General features: G+C 37.5%; 1 protein-coding gene across 1 annotated transcript in view; it reads left to right on the top strand.

Moving 5' to 3' along the window:
• Positions 1-1,458: 1,458 nt before the first annotated feature.
• The window catches only part of FSIP1 (fibrous sheath interacting protein 1), a gene marked incomplete at its 3' end in the record, with an annotated part of 83,380 nt that continues 69,860 nt past the window's right edge, over positions 1,459-14,978 (top strand). Inside the window, 8 exon segments of the mRNA XM_080345250.1 lie at positions 1,459-1,891; positions 3,246-3,321; positions 4,300-4,398; positions 5,972-6,144; positions 7,077-7,161; positions 10,229-10,327; positions 13,349-13,449; positions 14,171-14,278. Of these exon segments, the coding sequence (XP_080201376.1) occupies positions 1,766-1,891; positions 3,246-3,321; positions 4,300-4,398; positions 5,972-6,144; positions 7,077-7,161; positions 10,229-10,327; positions 13,349-13,449; positions 14,171-14,278 (867 nt within the window). The 5' untranslated portion in view covers positions 1,459-1,765.

The raw sequence follows: 14,978 nt of genomic DNA, 5'->3' as shown, positions 1-14,978 counted from the left end.
CTTGGGGCCTCAGCCGGGACACCCGCACACACCGTTTCTCCCCTAGATTTTGGGAAACCCAAGCTTTAAGCTCTGTATCTACGACCTTTCAGATGGTGTTCCCGTTATTTCGTCCTCAGCGGCGCTCCTCCCCGCTCCCGGGCAGCCGAGCGCCTCGGAGTCCGCAGGCATCGGCGCCTCCCCAGGGCACCGACACCGCCGTGCCCTGTGTCCCAGTGGCGGTCTAACCGGGCTCAGAGACCGACCCATGACCTCGCTGCCCGCTCCTCGGCGCTGACCAGCTCGGCTCGGCCCGACCCAGCCCCGCCGCACAGACGCGGCCGCGGCAGCAGCGCGGCCGCGGCAGCAGCACGGCCACGGGCCCGGCACAGCCCAACTACCTGCAGGGCGGGGGCAGCAGAGGGGGACGGTGCTCGTACAGCATTGCTGTCTGTCAGGACGGAGAGGACAGGCCTCAGTAGGTGACCTGGCGGCTCAGGTTTCTTCACCACGTGAGACTCCTTTTATATTTGCATCCCTGGGAACGGCTAAGAAGAACTCGAACATTGTCCCCCCCCGTGCTGACGATGGTACCTCTCCAATTGAAAGCTAATCTTGTGATTATCGCGAGAGTTCGGCGAGTTGGTCGTCATGGGAACGGCGGCGGCGGTTGGGCTGCCTCCTGCGCTGCCGCCCCCCCGCGGTAAGGACGGCACGGCGGTGCTGGCCCGGCGGTGCTGGCCCGGCGCCCCCACGGGGTCCGTGGTTTCCCGCGTGGTTCTGTGGGCGGGCGAGGGGCGGCGGCGCCTCGGAGCCCGGTTCGGGGCCTCCACCCGCGCTGTGCCGCCCCCGGGAGCTCCCGCCTCTGCTGGGGCTGCAGCACCGGCCCTTGGTGTGATTGGTGAAGGGTGTGAACGGGCCTCTGCAGTGCATGAGCCTGAGGTTCATGAGTTGAAATGAGCAAATTAATATAAACTGCTCTTTTTCTTCTCTGCCTGCTCCCTTATGCTGTGTCGTGATGTGATGGGCATGTGTATGTGACTCAGTTTGTCCTATTTCTTGTGCTGAAATAAGAAGTTGAGTTCTCTTGGGCACTCTGAAATTAATTACCAGTGCATGTCACATGCTCAGGTATTTAATTCCTGTGAATTCACGCAGTTTTTGCAGAGAACCAAGCATTTCTGTTGTTAAAACTCGAATTGGGACTGGGAATGTGTTTATTTGGATTTGGGAACTCCTCTCATTTAGAATTTCTGAATATAAAAAGCTTTTGGCTGCTTTATTTGATGTGTTCAAGATGTCTGTAAAATGCCCTAATTCTTTTGTTGATGCCAACTTTGCCAGTCCTGTGTTTTGCAGGAGGGTTGGACTAGGTGGTCTTTGAAGGTCCCTTCCAATCCAAACTATTCTATGCTTTTATGTTTATAAAAAACAAACAAACAAAAAGAGCCGTGACATTTCCTTTATTGTGATGTTACTTTTCAGATTTAAGCCATTTGAAGTTTCTTTAACAATAAGCACATTTGAACACTTTGGCTGGCTTAATGATATAAATATATATTTGTACATGTGTTAAAAAGTGTTTACTTGAGTGTCAAGCTAGTCTGTACAGAAAAGACCTCTCAATATTGTATTGCTAGGAAGGATTTGAAGCTTGATAAGTCTACATCTGAAAATCTGAAATGTGACTGGGCTTCTGTTGCTTTATTATGAAACTGATAGTTTGGAAGGTTGTTGGTGTGGGTTTTTTTGTTTGTTTGGTTTTTTTTCCTGATTTTAGGTCACAATGGATAATACAAGGGGGAGCTTGGATAGAATTTCAAGGCCTGCATCTAGCTCAAGTACTTATCCTAACGGTAGATCTTTAAATACATCTATGGAGTTATTAACACCAGAGCCATGTTTACCAAAGGTAATTATTTACATCGTTAGCGGGTTGGAAACTCTGTGCCTAATTCTTCTTAGTAGAATGCTGAAGAAATAAGATTCTACATTTTTAGCTTCATATAGAGTTCTGGGCTCTGCAGGTGTGCTAAGGGGTTACATGGAAATTCATGAATATGGGCTGCTCCTTATGCATGCATGGAATTATGTTTAATTTAATTTTTCTGATTATATGTTACTTATATATTTGCCACAAAAAGGGCTATTCAGCACTACAACCTGGAAAACTTGGTTGCCTTCCTCTTTGTATTGAATCAGATTATTAAATAAATTCATTTTTAAGCAAAAAACATTTGAAATTCTGTCAGTAATGTGCAGACATACAGATATAGAGGCTGTTAATGGGTGAGCCAGAATGTGCATAATTTCACTTCCATCTCATTTGTGCTTTTAAATTTAAGTTGGAATGAAAATTTTTTTCCTTATTAGAAGAAAACATTTCATAAGTTGAATTTTAAACTACAAGGCTCTCCTGCGATATGTTTGAATCAAGTTTAAAAAACCAAAAGCATAGTATTCTAGGAAATATGTCAGCTCCAGAGATTCAACAAAATCCATCAGAAGTAGGTGTTTGTCTGTCCTCTGAGAAAATTAATATTGGGAATTAACTTAATTTTGGGAATGGGATATGTGATATAGTTCTTGGGATGTAGGAACTGGGATCTGACAATTATAGATCTAGATTGATTTGTTTAGATTAGTCCAGTTGTATTGTACCTCAGTTCACCTGTCTGTAGAATGGGATCATACCTGGGGGCTTCACAGAAGTATTAAAATATTTTTAATAGATTGACAGTTAGGTGTTAAAGTTGACATCAGGTAACTCTGAATCCAGGTTCTGACCTGAACATCACTGGCTGTTGCATGAAAATTGCAGTCTCTTGAGACCAGTGAGATAAGCATAAGCTTTTCAGTCCTTCAAAGACTATAAAAAACTCGATAGTACGAGCAAGTGATTGGGATGCGATCTGGTGCAGAGCACCCACAGTGTCAGGAAATGGTTGAGGCTGTTGTACACACAGACTCAGCTGGTTGGCTGTACCCTCTGCTGCAGCAGAAGTGGCATAAAACCCTGGAATCACTTCCTAGCCTGGCAGTCCCAAATCTGGCAGTCTGTAGAACAGTAAGCTTGAGAATCAATGTGGTATCTAAGAAACATGACTCTTATCAGATCTAAAACCGGTGATTTTATTTAAGAAGTACTCTGCAGTCTTATATAGAATCATTGTTAGCCTTTGTGATAGTATGTGATTGTTGTGATTATCTTTTTCTCCCCCCAAAGATTTCTATTTTTATGGTAGTAATTAATTTGCATTTCATAGGATGATTCACCTGTCAGTTTGGCTGCTAGTTATCAAAGAGGCATTCTAGAAGACGGCTGTCCAGAAGAAAACAAAGGTGATTACAGAGAAGAATATGATATCAAGGAAGTAAGAACAGATCAGCAAACCATGAAGGAGAGTTTGACCTTCTTTCTTCAGAAGTGTATACTGAATCCCAATGAGTTGTCAGCTGTGGGGTTAACTAAAAGTTGCTTGTGTTGTGGCTACACCAAATATCATGTTTGTATAGTTTGGGTAAAACTTTATTGGTGGAGAGAAAAGAAGGAGGTGTCAAAATTCATACTTTCACTTCTTTTCACTATTTTGAATCCATCTTTGAAAGAAATGTGTTATCACTGCCATTACCACTACAGCGTATGTCTCATGGCTTCTAAGCTGTGATGTGCACCTTGGTAATGACCTCCATGTTCAAGAGAAACCATCTGCATGTTTCATGGACCATGTTAGAAAGTGTTTTCAGGGAGTTGTTTTTACCAAACTTTTCACAGAGATCTTGATCATTTTCACAGAGATTCCTAAACACTTTTTATCCTAATACTGGCCCATCACTCAAAAAAAAGTTGAAATTATGGTTGTAAGTTATGGTATCTAACAACTGAACAATACTAATACTAATAGCGTACTTTAAATATGAATATGCAAAGTCTCATTTTAATGAAAACACTTGTAGAAGTGCTTCAGATGGCATTTCTTTTGGCATTCTATAAATGGTAATTAGCTTTCTAAAGCTTCTGGCTATTTAAAAACACAGAAGCAAAGGCTTCACAGTATGTGAATCAGTGTGAAATTTGGGTACCTTCTTCATGACAGAGTTGGAGTCAAAAGAAATCACTTGATTCCTGCTCCCGTGTTCAACATGAGCCCTGATGTACTAGTAGGTATCATTGTTTAAACAGTAAGCACAGGGAGGCTCCATGGTGACCTCTAACTGATAAAAATGTATTTTGATCTCTTAATTGTTATCATTTCCTACAGTATCTTTAAAAATTTATTTCACATCTGTTGTGAAAGGCTTTTTCCTGTGTTTTTTCAGGATTTATCTCTAGTTCAGATTCTGGAGATGAGAGCACTGAAACACAGACTTCAAAATTCTGTGAACCTTCCCAGGGGACACTAAGTCTTGCAAAAGCAGGTATTGCTTTTCAGCTGTATAGAGTAAACAGTGCAATAAAACTTTTTCCCTTTTTTCCCTTCCCGCCCCCCTCTTCCCCATCCCTCCCCGTCTTGCCCCACCCCCTGTTCTCACCCTCCTTCTCACCCCCGTTTCTCCCCCTTTTTTTCCCTTGTTATACTTCCAGGAGAGTTCGGGATCATGGTGTATTTATGTGTTTATAGTTAGAAAGAAACATTACCAATTGAAAATGCATATGCATTGTGAAATTCAGGAGGTATTGGATTAATTCTTTATTTAAATATTATTTTATTAAAGGATATACACTTCCTCTAATGATATGATAGTATTTGAGTTTTACATAGATTTGATATATCTAATGAGGCAGACTCCAGGGGTGATTGTAACTAGTGCAGCAGTGCTCGTCACCTGAAAGAATAGAAATTGGATAGAACTCAACTTCAAAACTTCACTCAGTAGTTTTAGGTTCAAATCCATCTACTGGGTTTGGGCCAGTCAAAGTAAGTGTTTTTTTTAATCTTCTGGCTTTGGAGCTTCCCTTGAGCTCAGTTAGATTTGTATGCTCTCCCCTGATTGTTTCACTCATTGCTTTTTATGGCATAAAGTAGACCAATGCATCACAGTAAATGCTTGGGATCAACGGGTGTATAAATCATTTGACCTCAAAAGATTAGAAAATGGAAAAAATATTGGACGGCTCCAAAACTTGGAAGTCTGGAGGACACGGACAGTGCTGCAAGTGTTTCCTCTACTCTTGCTATGGAAGCTAAGTTTGACCAGAAAAGAGGGTAAAGCACAAGGATGCTATAGGAAGGGGCAAAGCTGAAAGTGATCAGAAATTGTAATCTGCATGTTTAGGAAAAAAGAGACAGTACAGAAATCTCTCTTAATGAAGTAATGTTAGTGTCCATAACATTTCACCATTTCTGTTTTTCTAAAAAACCATTTTTCTGGAACTAGTCTCAGAACGTGATTTGGCTGAAATACAAGTCAAGACTCAAACTTCTGTAACATTTAAAAGTAGAGATACTAGAGAGTCTCTCTTAACCCCAGAATTATTAATTTTAATGAATGATATCTCAACATGTGTTCTACTAGTGAGGCTGAAGAAATTATTTTTGATTTTTAAGTTTATTTTGTCTGTGATTTTTGCTGGTACTGTGGAGATGTTGTCACTCTTCCAATACAAATCAAACAACCTGCCCATAATGGGGGGCTCTTCCTCCCCCACACCCTTCTATCCAACTGCTACAGCTCAGAGTTTGATTCAGAGTTCTGTTAGAAAATTTTTTATATTTTTCCCTGCTATGAACGTGTTTAGAAATGAAAATTATATATATGTTTGAGAATAATTGTACTCTTGTCTGTGGTTGTTATCAAATTACTTGTGTGTGTGTGTGGTGCTGTGTGGTTTTTTTGTTTGTGGTGGGTTTTTTTTTTGTTTGTTGGTTTGGTTTTTGTGTGTGTGTGTGTGTGTTTTGTTGTTGTTGTGTTTGCTGTGGTGGTTTTTTTTTTTTTTTTTTTTTTTTTAACTTGAAATGCTTCAGGCTAACATTAATTTAAAATTCTACAGCAAACTCTTCCAACTTGGAATATTCTGAAGAAACAGATGTAGATCCTCAGATTCAAGCAGCTATAAAGAAAATGAAGAAACTTGACACAATACTGGCAAAAAAACATTTTAAGGAGAGAGCAATTAAAAAACAAGGCAAAGAAATAAGGGCAAAGCTCTGGGAGGAACTTAAGGTTAGAAGCATTCTGCTTGTTTTATAAATGGTGTATCTTAGAGTACTGTCTTGCAGAATTATAGTATTTCACAGACATTTTTCATTAAATAACTCCCAGTTGGCTGATGAAAGTGAAGAAATGGATCTTAAAAAGTAACTTTGAATAGGTTTTAATACCTCTTGGTTAGGCAGACTTTTGAAAGAAGGCTGTGGTCCTTAAAAATGGGTATGACCAATATCCAAATACACAGCTGTCCCGTTGTGGTTTACTAGCACAACCTTATGGTTGAGCTCATTACTTGCAGGTATGAAAAGGCGTGACAAGAGGTAATGTCTGTGCACCCAGATCTAAAAAATGCTTATTCTGCTCTAGTGTAACTGTTCATAGACTGATCTGTTTCAGTACTGTCTGTTATTGAGGAAATCAGTGATGCCCCCAAAGACAGCATAAGAAACCTACAGCACAAATTCCTTCACATTGTACCTATCCTGGTTTCTAGCAGTTAAATGTCACTTGAAGCCTTGAAACAATAAAGTATTTCCTCTGAGGTTAAGCATTGTATAATTTACATGAATACAAAAGTCAGTTGCAAAAAAGACGTGATGGCATTTGGTTTGACTACATCTCGTAATTTAATTTAATTTGGATTCAGAACCATATGTACATTACAAAACTTCTTTGTCTGGTGAAATGTGTCTCCATGTAAGAGACAATATGTAACAGAGGTTTTAAAGTTCTACCATGCCTTTGTCATAACTTAGGAGATGTTCAGGTAGCCTCAAGAAGAAAATTAAGCAGTAAGTAAACGTTGCCACTGAGCATGGAATTTTTAATAGTGTCTGAGGTTCATTAGGCCTGATAAGCAGACAACATATTTTGCTTTCGAGTATTTACTTTAGAGTAAATATATACTTGTATCTGAATATTATTGCTGTATTTCTTTTGAGTAGTTTATTGGAACCACTGGAAGCCATGAGGAGATAGAAAACACAAAACTTTTTTTAACTTTGATGTCATCGTGGCAGGATACTGCTGGTAAGTAAGAAAAAGTAGCAAATACCCTAATGTAATTATCCTGTATTTTGATTAATATTAATGTTTTTGTTGGTTACTATAAAAATAAAGCTTTAATAGCTTTCAGGATTCCCCAGGCTGGTATACCCAGCGTAGGAAAGGCAGGCAGTTAAAAAATATGAGGTGTAAAAATGTTACCTAGAAGCTCAAGGGATGTGGGCCTGGCCACATGTGCGTATTGGAGAACATGTTCATGTGGGAATGGGAGAGAGTTGGAAGGAAACAAAGGCAATGCCATGGTAAGGATGTCATAATAGGATAGGTCCAGAGGCAGGGAAATCCTGAGCCTTTTTAGAAATTGTTAACAAAAGACCTGAAGGAATGGGACCAAGTTATGATGCTGAGTTATATGTTGGAAAACAATGCAGGAGGAGGTGTGCACAACCCAAGGTCGTGCAAGATGGTACAAAAAGGAGTATGGGTCATTTATGTCAAATTTGATACTGATTATGTTACATTTAATTCACTTCTAAAAGAATTTAGGATTCTAAACGTGAGAGAGAATTTGAGCAAAAGGGATCGTACAGAGTGTGATTCTATGGAAAAGGCACAAATATGAAACATGACCTGTGTTCTTTCAATCAGCTTTTTTCCTGAGAGTTCTAGGGAATAAAATTTAGGCTAGATGGCAGTTTTAAAAAGTGAAACTATGTTAAAGACATGCTAGCAGACTATTCTCAGGAAGAAAAGACCAGGAAGTTTAATAAGATAATTTCTGAGTTTCATCATGATATGACAATGAAGAGAAAAGTAGTCAAGGTGAAAATAAACACACTGACAAGAATGAACGTTTGCATTTTAGTCTTTTAATAAATATCACTTCCATCTTAAGTAGCATTTAAAACAACAGATTTTATAACTGCATTAAAAGTAGAGAAATGACTAATGAAGGATATAGTTCTTTAACAGGAAAGGTAAATGAATAGTTAATGATACAGAGAAATGTATAATGTGATACATAACAAAAAAATACTATGATCAAAATTACAGTGAACACCAGTAAAGTAGGTAGAATAGGGAAAGAAAAGTTAAAAAAACTATTTAGAAATGTTTTCTCTACTGAATCAAAAGGACACAATTCTATTGGAATTCTAAAGCAAATGGTTGATATTCTGAAGTATCAGCAGTTTTCTTAAAGAATGCACAGAGGACGTGCATGCTCTCAGGGACCTGAAAAAAGAAAATATTTGGTATTTTAAAATCTCACTTTTCTTTCTGTGGCTAGATTCTTACTGGGGATGATGGGGTGACACCGGAAGAAACTATAGGCATCCTGCTCACAATGTCTTTATAGAGGGGGACAGGGGAGACAAAACCAGACTGAATTTCTCAAGATGCACCATGTCAAAATGGCTCAAGAGTGTGTCGTCGTTTTTTTTTGGTTTGTTTGTTTTGTTTGTTTGTTTGTTTGTTGTTTGTTTGGGTTTTTTGTTTTGTTTTTAAACTCTATTTGAATACTCTGTCTCAGTGCTGAGTTCTCCGAGATGTGTCAATCATCTGTACATTTTGTATCCTGTCTCTTATCTGTATACCTTGGTTGAAAGGAAACAGAATTGTGGTGCATTCTTTTTGGGGAGAGAACAAGGATTTGAGGTCTGAATGGTTATTGCTGAGCAAAAATCTCAGCTTGAATGTTGGAAGTATGTGCATGGTAATGGTGGCAGTGTGTGGTTAAAAATTTCAACAGAACTTATTATTACAAGGTAACCTGCTTTTATTTCTATGCTAAAGTTTGGTTTATAATATTAAGGGAAGAACACAGAATTTCATATGGGTGATATTTTAAAAGTTTCCAGTAGATGTCAGGATATAGTAAGCAACCAGTAGGCCAGCAAGACTGTGTGGCTTCAATTCCTCTTATTTCAAAGGTAACGCCTTGTTGTAGGGGTCGTGTGCATTACACAGAATCACAGAATGGATGGGTTCTGGTGTACGGTACTGGTAAAACTCTGCATAGTTCAAATTTATGTTTTTCCTCCAGCTTGATCTTTATCTGGAACTTTCTGTGACATGCTAGTACCTTACTTTTCAGGTCTTATTTATTTAAACGAGTGCCCCAATAGCTGCCCGAGTTGATAGTGAAATGGAATGCGGTTCATGTATTTTGCTTTTCAGAGCTTGAATTTGCTAAAGAGCTTTATTATCTAAATTGGATAGGAAAGGTATTAGTTATAGCTTTTAATGTGGCTGTGAAATCGCACACATCTTCTGGGTACATAATAATTAATTAACTTACGTGTCCCAGCCTCTCAGGCACAAAAAATCCTCTGATACACTCACAGTAGAAATGGAGATCAGGAGGTAAGTAAATGGCCTTAAATTCATTCCCCTGTGCACTGTGTAACAAAATTATACTTTCACTTGAGTCCATTAAACTTCATTATTCCAGGATGTTGGTTTTTTCATTATGGAAAAACATATTTTTCATACGTGATAGATATGATTCTTTGCAATACAAATCCTTTTCTGTAAGTGCTAAGTGTATATACTGTGAGTTAATGTTCTAACTTGTACTCGTACTTGATGGATATCAGTACTATGACTATTTCTTTTCCTTTGAGTAAATGAAACAGTTCTCACATGCTAGGATGTTTGAACACTTTTATTCTAGACTATACCCTTGACTTAAGCCACTTGGCAATCTAATAATTCATGCACAGGCGGATACCAGCTGTGGAAACCTGGATACTTTATTCCCATTCACAGTTCTAGATGACTTGCCACGTGGCGTCTGCAGAGAATTTTGAACTTTAAGACCTGGGGCTGTATCTTCTAGAATGTAATTATTTGTCCCATATGGGCAGTAGTTGTTAAAAACAAAAACACAGCCCTCTGAAACAGCATAATTATTCACGAGACACACCTTACACTTTTCCCTCTTCTTTATGTCTTGAGAAATATGGTAGTTATGTAACTCATCCAAGTAAATTTCTTTAACTTTCATGTATGAAATCTTATAGTATGATACACATGAGACTAGATCTTTAAATACATTTTAATTAAATTTTACTGGAAAAATTCCTTGCAGTTCCCTTCCATGCTAAAGAAGATGAAATATGTACTTCAGTATTTCACACACAAATTAATCCAGAAGTTTACGATTGCCATAAAACCCAACCTAATCAGGGTAAGGTCTATTAATTCTATTGTTGGTATTTCTAGATATGGCAAAACAACATGTACCATAGGTGGGTATTGAAGACTTGGCCTTTGTGGCTAGGCCAATGAAATCAGAGAAAACAAGATTGCTTAGTGGAATGGCAACAGTTCTTATTTTTTAACAAATGATAAAAGAGAATAATTTTGTTTGTGATTTACCTAAAATGTTTTACTCAACATACTAAGAAAATTTTTACTGCTGGATTTATAAAACTTTTTTTCTTTCATTGCAAAATGGTGAGATGTATAACTGATTAATTGTAAAATGTATCATTAGTTCTTTATAAAAATTCTTCAAAAAACTTGTCTTTGTTGTTATTCTAAGGTACTGTAACTTTCATTAGTAGGCTTATAGTCAAGAAACCATCTAAAAATGTAGAGTGGTGCTGTATGCAGTTTCAACCATTCTGTAATTTTTTTGTTTTCAGGAGGAATTGTATGGATGTTGTGACCAACCTAAATCTTCAGACACCTAATTTTATATTTTGTTACGCAGATTATTGTAAAGGTGCATTGCTTTTATGGATTATGTACTTTCTGGCAAAAATCAAACATCTGTGCTGATTCTTTTAGATATCACCTCTTTATGTGCACTGGGTAGAGGTTTCAAATGCTGGTAGTAGTGTAGTGTGTCCAACACTTCAAAATAAATGGAACTGTACTTTTGTGCCTCTTTCCTTTCCCTATTTGAAATTCAAATTTGTATGGTTGAGTAACTTCTCACATGTGTTGTGACATAAGAAGAGTAGCTTCAGCTGCCCTTGCTGTCAGCTGCAATTGTTTATTTCTTTGTTGTCTACCATATGTAAACAGAAGGAATGTGTCTTCCTGGTGACTGGCTAAGATGAGGAGGACATAATAAACGGGTATTCCTCAAAGCTGAACCATTGATGGCAGCAGAATCTCTGCACTTTTTAGAATGTGGCTATGTTTAAAATTGTAAACCTGGACCTCAGCTCCCTTATTTTATCATTTGTCTTAGTCCACCAATATGCGACCTTAACTTTCTGTTATTGAATGTTTCTTCACACTGGGTTGGAGCAGTGTGGTGCTTTTGATATCTATCTTCCTACCATGTGTCTTCATTCCTCCCTTAAACTGAAGTTTGGACCTAAACTTCCACCTTTACAATTTCTGAGTTGTGCTGAACAGTCCTTGAATAGCAATGGCAGGATTCACTGCCGGTATTCAGGACTGCAGTGACTTCTGAAGCTGCCAGTACAGGCACAGTTGGGAGCTGCTGGTGCTTGCGCTCTTTTGAGATGTTCTACATTCTCCCATTTTGAGAATGCATGAAATAGAGACCACTTACAACTTAAGAGCAATGAATTACCTAAATGGCATTTACTGTTTCTGCTCGAGGCATTTGGTATGGTTTCTGAATAGCTAAGACTTATTGTTTTGGTTGCTTTTGATTTCTGGGTAACAGTTGTTTTAAAGGCAGACCCTAACCAAGAGGAGCTTAACTTGTGAAGAAGAGTGTATGGAGTTAATATTATATTACTTTAGCAGTCTCATCAAGATTTGTACCGAATCTACCAAAACTTGTATGCAAAATTTTTTGAGCTGCAGTCTCTCTTTTACTTACCCATGGAAATATTCAGTGTATTCTTTGTCTCGGTGATCCATGTCTGTTCCTTCTTTACCTGCATGTTCACAGATTTTCTGTATGATAGCTCCCTCTCAAAAATGCTTATTCTGCAGATAGAGAATCATGTAGCTTAAAAGTAATGGTTCATATATGTTGCATGTTATATTGGTGTTTGATGTGTTTTGCTCATTTCAGGATACAACTTGTCATGTTTATATTGATTCATAAATTCTTATATGGCCCAGTTCCTTCATAGATTCAAGATGCTACCTGGTAATCAGTTTGGGATGGTTTCAGTACATAAACAATAGTTTGGGATGCTTTCAGTAAACAGTTGTGCATTTGAACAGTGACAGGGTTTTCTTTTTATTTTTCCAACACCTCAGTCCTTTAAGGTTAATTTGCAATTTGATGGTAAGTCTGATTGATAAGAATGCTGCAGAGTTTTTTGTCCATAGTGTGTAAAAGGCTGCATGGAATTTGTTTCATATTTTTTGGAATTTGCGTTCAAGGTACTCACTTAGAAAAAGATTTACTTCCATGTAAACTTCCACAGGCTATCTTCTATCATCTCACTTGTTAAACTGGAGTTTTTTGTAGGCAAAGGCCGCCCATTTTTCGAATCTCTACTTTCCAGAAAAGCAAAAAGTACCATGCCTACTTTTGAAGTAGTTTTTGGTACTTAGAAGTTGCTTGTATTTGCTTAGGCTTGCTATTTAATGTGATAAACATTTGCTGTTCATAAAGCAACTGCTGTTTTTGAACTGGTAAAAGTATCTTAAAACGTGAATATGTGCCCATTTTTGTATGGTGGGTAGAAATCCATTGTTGAAAAAAACGTACGTGTGATACTGTCAGAATATCGTGTGGCTGTTTAATAGCTTTGCAGCTCTATGGCAAGTTTTATTTTTTAAACAAAATTTGTTTTATAAGCTGTGTTATAATAATATCAACTATATCATCTGTTCTTCAGCTGTTTTATTTTTAAAAATGTACTTGATATGTCTCCAAATAGTTCTGTGGTTTTTAAAAAAAAATTATTGTCTGGTTTTGTACTGATGGTAAAACTGAAACAGTGATAGGGTTTGAAGGAATGCCGTGGCTTTTAAAGCCACCATGTTTAACATTTTTGAGGTCAGAAATCCAGAAGTATTTTAGTCTTTGCAACATTGATTGATTTCATATAATAAAAGCTGAAAATGAGATCACATTTTGACAATAGTTATGCTTTAAATATAGCAATGGAGTTTGTATAAATAATGAATAGAGCATATAAAAAGTTTGTCTATCCACTTTATATGTTTGTTAAAGATTTAAATGAGGTTGTTCTTACTACAGCTCTCATTCAATCAGAAAAAGAATGATAATAACTCAGCACTTTTATTTTTCAAACTTCAGATTATCCAAGGGAATTAGAAACAAACGAATTTCTTAATCAAGCAGAAAAAATTCATAGCAAAAGTAAAAGCAACCAGGATTTCATTAAAAAGAATATTGAGGTAAGCATTAAAGCATAATGTTATTAACATTTTTTAAAATGGTAAGTAAAAGTAGTACTTCTGGAGACAGGTGGGGTTTTTTATCAGGAACACTAAAAGCTAATTAGGTATAAATTAAAAAATCTTGCTGTTAAGTGTGTTGTTTATGGCATGATACTGTATAAGATAGTTCTCATCTTGGATGCTCATATTGAAACTGCTTCTACATACTTGCTAAAGAGTACTGGAAACTGAATTGTTCTGTTTGTGCCTGGACGTAGCTTGTTTTGAGGGCAAATATTTCCTAAGTCTTTCTTTAAATGTGTTTACCATTAGGTTAAAGGAAGATGTTTCTAGGTATAGATAAGGAGTAGGTATGCAGGTTGTTCATGTGTAGCCTGCCTGGGACCCTTATTTACAGAAGACTGCTTTCTGTCAGAAACAGATGCCTTGATTTTTCATGCCCCCTCCCCCCCCCCTTTTTTTTTTTCAGTGAAGACATAGCGATAAAGATTTTTCATTCAATGAAAGACATCTGCCCCCCTCCCCTTGCTGTATCAAAGACTGTTACAGGATTATCAATTTATTATATATAGGCTGCTAGACTTTTCTGTCGGAGCAGTAATTTGGCAATAAGCAAGATTTGGATGTAAATTTCACAGAGTTTAAAAACTGGTTGGGTTCTGTTGGAGGTGATGGAGTTCTAAAGTTTGTTTATTTTTTCTTTTTGTAAATATTTCAGCTAGCAAAGGATTCAGGAAACCAGATTGTTATGCTTGAGGGAGAAAGGAAAAGGCTAATTGAACTTCTGAAAGATACAGAAGATGGAATTGAATTGCAAGGTCTTGAGGTACGGTGATTTTAATTTGTACTGTCCTGTTGTATTTGGTTTATTTTTACAGTAAATCTGAATTTGATTTGGTTTTAGTCCTACAATGAGCAACCTACTGAGACATGAAAAAAAAGCTGGACAGTTCCAATTGGCTTTGTTTCCAAGACTGAACACCAAGCTTGCAGATTGACTTATTTATCTGTGTAAAATACTCATCAGTTAATGATATTGCACAGAGATGTTGGACTCCACTGACACGATTTAGCATTAAAAAAATGCAGTGGAAGGCCTTTTGGTCTAATGTTGATCTGCTGCTTAGGAGAACTGATTTTTATTGTACTTTTAATTTTTTGCATATTAGAAGAACAAAGCTAAAGCTCAGTGGATCATTATTTAATTTATCTTTTGTCTCTGCATTTAAGAAAAAGTTCAAGTTCTTCTATTAGATATGCTTGTAACAGATTTGGCTTTATAATCTGACATAAGGGTAACAAAATGTTTTGCTAAAACAATTCTTCATCCAGCCTTGGAACAGGAAGAAACTGTAGGGAGAGGGTTGTGTGATTTTTGTTTTGTTGCTCTTTTATTTATCTCCTCTTGTTGGAAAGGTTGGTGTTTGATTCACAACACTGCCTCTTCTGTTCTTTCCTAATCAAGGCCACGTTTCCGTTTGAGGAGAAGGGCCTTCATTTGATAAACATCAGCATTTAAAGATAGG

Source organism: Nesoenas mayeri (genome assembly GCF_963082525.1).
Source record: "Nesoenas mayeri genome assembly, chromosome: 5".
NCBI lineage: Eukaryota > Metazoa > Chordata > Aves > Columbiformes > Columbidae > Nesoenas > Nesoenas mayeri.
Note: the sequence above shows the minus strand (reverse complement) of the source record. Positions and strands in the feature narration are given on the sequence as shown.